The sequence below is a fragment of the Galeopterus variegatus genome, unplaced genomic scaffold (genome assembly GCF_000696425.1).
Source record: "Galeopterus variegatus unplaced genomic scaffold, G_variegatus-3.0.2 Scaffold8588, whole genome shotgun sequence".
NCBI classification, from domain to species: Eukaryota; Metazoa; Chordata; class Mammalia; order Dermoptera; family Cynocephalidae; genus Galeopterus; species Galeopterus variegatus.
The window spans coordinates 27115-28922 of NW_007734699.1; the positions used below are offsets into that span (position 1 = coordinate 27115).

Below are 1808 nucleotides of genomic sequence, written 5' to 3' on the forward strand. Positions count from 1 at the left end.
AAAAAAAAAAAAAAAAAAAAAAAAAAAAAAAAAAAAAAAAAAAAACCCACAAAAACAAACAAACAAAAACACAAAAGGAAAATTGTTTTCCCTTCTTAACTCTTGTCTGCTTCTTAAAGGCTCAGTTTCTAAGTTTTCTAAGAAATCACCTTTCTGAATATTGAAACTTCACAGTCAGAGTAGTCCTTCTTATCTCAGTTGCTAAAATGAGCTCCAAAACTCTTTCACTGAGCTAATCCTTCTAATCTACCGAGCACGCCCCCCCTCCCCACCACCAGCAGGAAGCCATCCCATTCCTCCGCCATGCGATTCCTGACTCACCTTCCCACTCTGGCTTTTTCTATCACATTCAAGTTTTCGGCTCTCAAAGGCTCTTTATTACAGCACACTCCGGCATATTACTTGATTTCCTTTAGACTTCCATTTTACTTTCCCTGAATTAGCTGACAATTTGCCTTCTGTTTTCCTGATTCCTCACAAAGTAGACCCCCATACCTGAAACAATCCTTTCCTGATGGATCACACACACTTATCTTTAAAATCCCTCCTCTTCTGGACAGGATCTTAATTATTCATTAATATCCTGGTACACAAGGCTTGTTGCCAACAGAAAAGCAAACAAATCCAATACCCGGGAAGATGGCTCCACCTTTTACATCATGTTTAGCTTTTGTTTTCCTTACAGGACACCTAAAAGAAGAGAGATTTTTTTCTCTCTCTCCTTAAAAACACAGCGTTAAATACCTTGCCACGCCTTGCTTAAGAAAATACATAAAAAGTGTATTTTCACACTGCTTTTCAATTTATAACGTGCTTTCAGCTCATTTGATTTTTACACCTCAGGCTGTAACATAGAGGGCACACTAATTCATGTTCTTGTTTATAGACGAGGAAACTGAGGTTAAAAGAGGTAAAGATGCTTAGCCAAGACTGTGCATCCTCTAGAAGCAGAAGGAGCTTGAAATCCAGTGCTGTTCGGGGTCACCACCACCCTGCCTTATTAAAATGGATTCCTAGGAGGAGCTTTTTGCAAAACTTCCACTGCTCCCTACAACCTCCGCAACTGAAAAAAGAGCCTTGGATTAGGTAACAAACACCATGTCGCAACATGACCTCCTGCTCATTTCCACGGGCTTACCAGGAAGGGTCACAGCCAAAGCGCGCACCTCTGGGAGGTCCGCACGGGCACAGCGCAGGAACGAAGGGAGGACCCCGGCCGCGGGGAGCTGCTGAGGTCGCCCAGGCATCCACCGTACCCAGGGCCGCGAGCCGCACCCAGCCTCGGGTTTGCCCTGCTCATCGGTCACCCAGCAGGTATCACACGTCACCCGCTCTGCTCATACCGCAAACCCCGAACCAATGCGGGGTTGCTGACACGCTGAAGTCCTTACTTCTCAATCACAAATACACCAGATTCCTTTAATTCACATCACACACAAGACATCAGCTGAAAGCTGCACCCTAAACCCCCAGTTTCCGGACGTCGGATTGACCTTCGAAGTCAATTTTGTGAACTCTCCTGTCAACCGCCCACATCTCCTCCTCAGGAACCACCTTTCCTCTCCTGGGGTCTCATCACCTAAGCAAATGCCCTTGTGACCCCCTCGTCCCCTCCACTTCCTCTGCCCCTGTACCCCGACTCTGCACGCCCCCCTCCCGCGCTCACCTGGGCCGCTCCCTGCCCCGCAGGGTCCACTGCCACCCGCGCCCGCACGCCGCGCCCTGCTTACCTTGGTGTCCCGGAGCGGCCCCATCTCGCCGCTATCCGCCGGCTCCTCGCGCCGCCGCTGCCGCCGTCCAGGAGGAGG

The 1808-nt window shown here is 48.7% G+C and overlaps 1 protein-coding gene across 1 annotated transcript in view; it reads right to left on the bottom strand.

Moving 5' to 3' along the window:
• The window catches only part of LOC103608578 (syntabulin-like), a gene marked incomplete at its 3' end in the record, with an annotated part of 24280 nt that extends 22479 nt beyond the window's left edge, over nucleotides 1-1801 (bottom strand). The window contains exon 1 of the mRNA XM_008592997.1: nucleotides 1731-1801. Coding sequence (XP_008591219.1) covers nucleotides 1731-1754 — 24 coding nt within the window. The remainder of the gene's footprint in view (nucleotides 1-1730) is intronic.
• Between the last annotated feature and the right edge of the window lie 7 nt (nucleotides 1802-1808).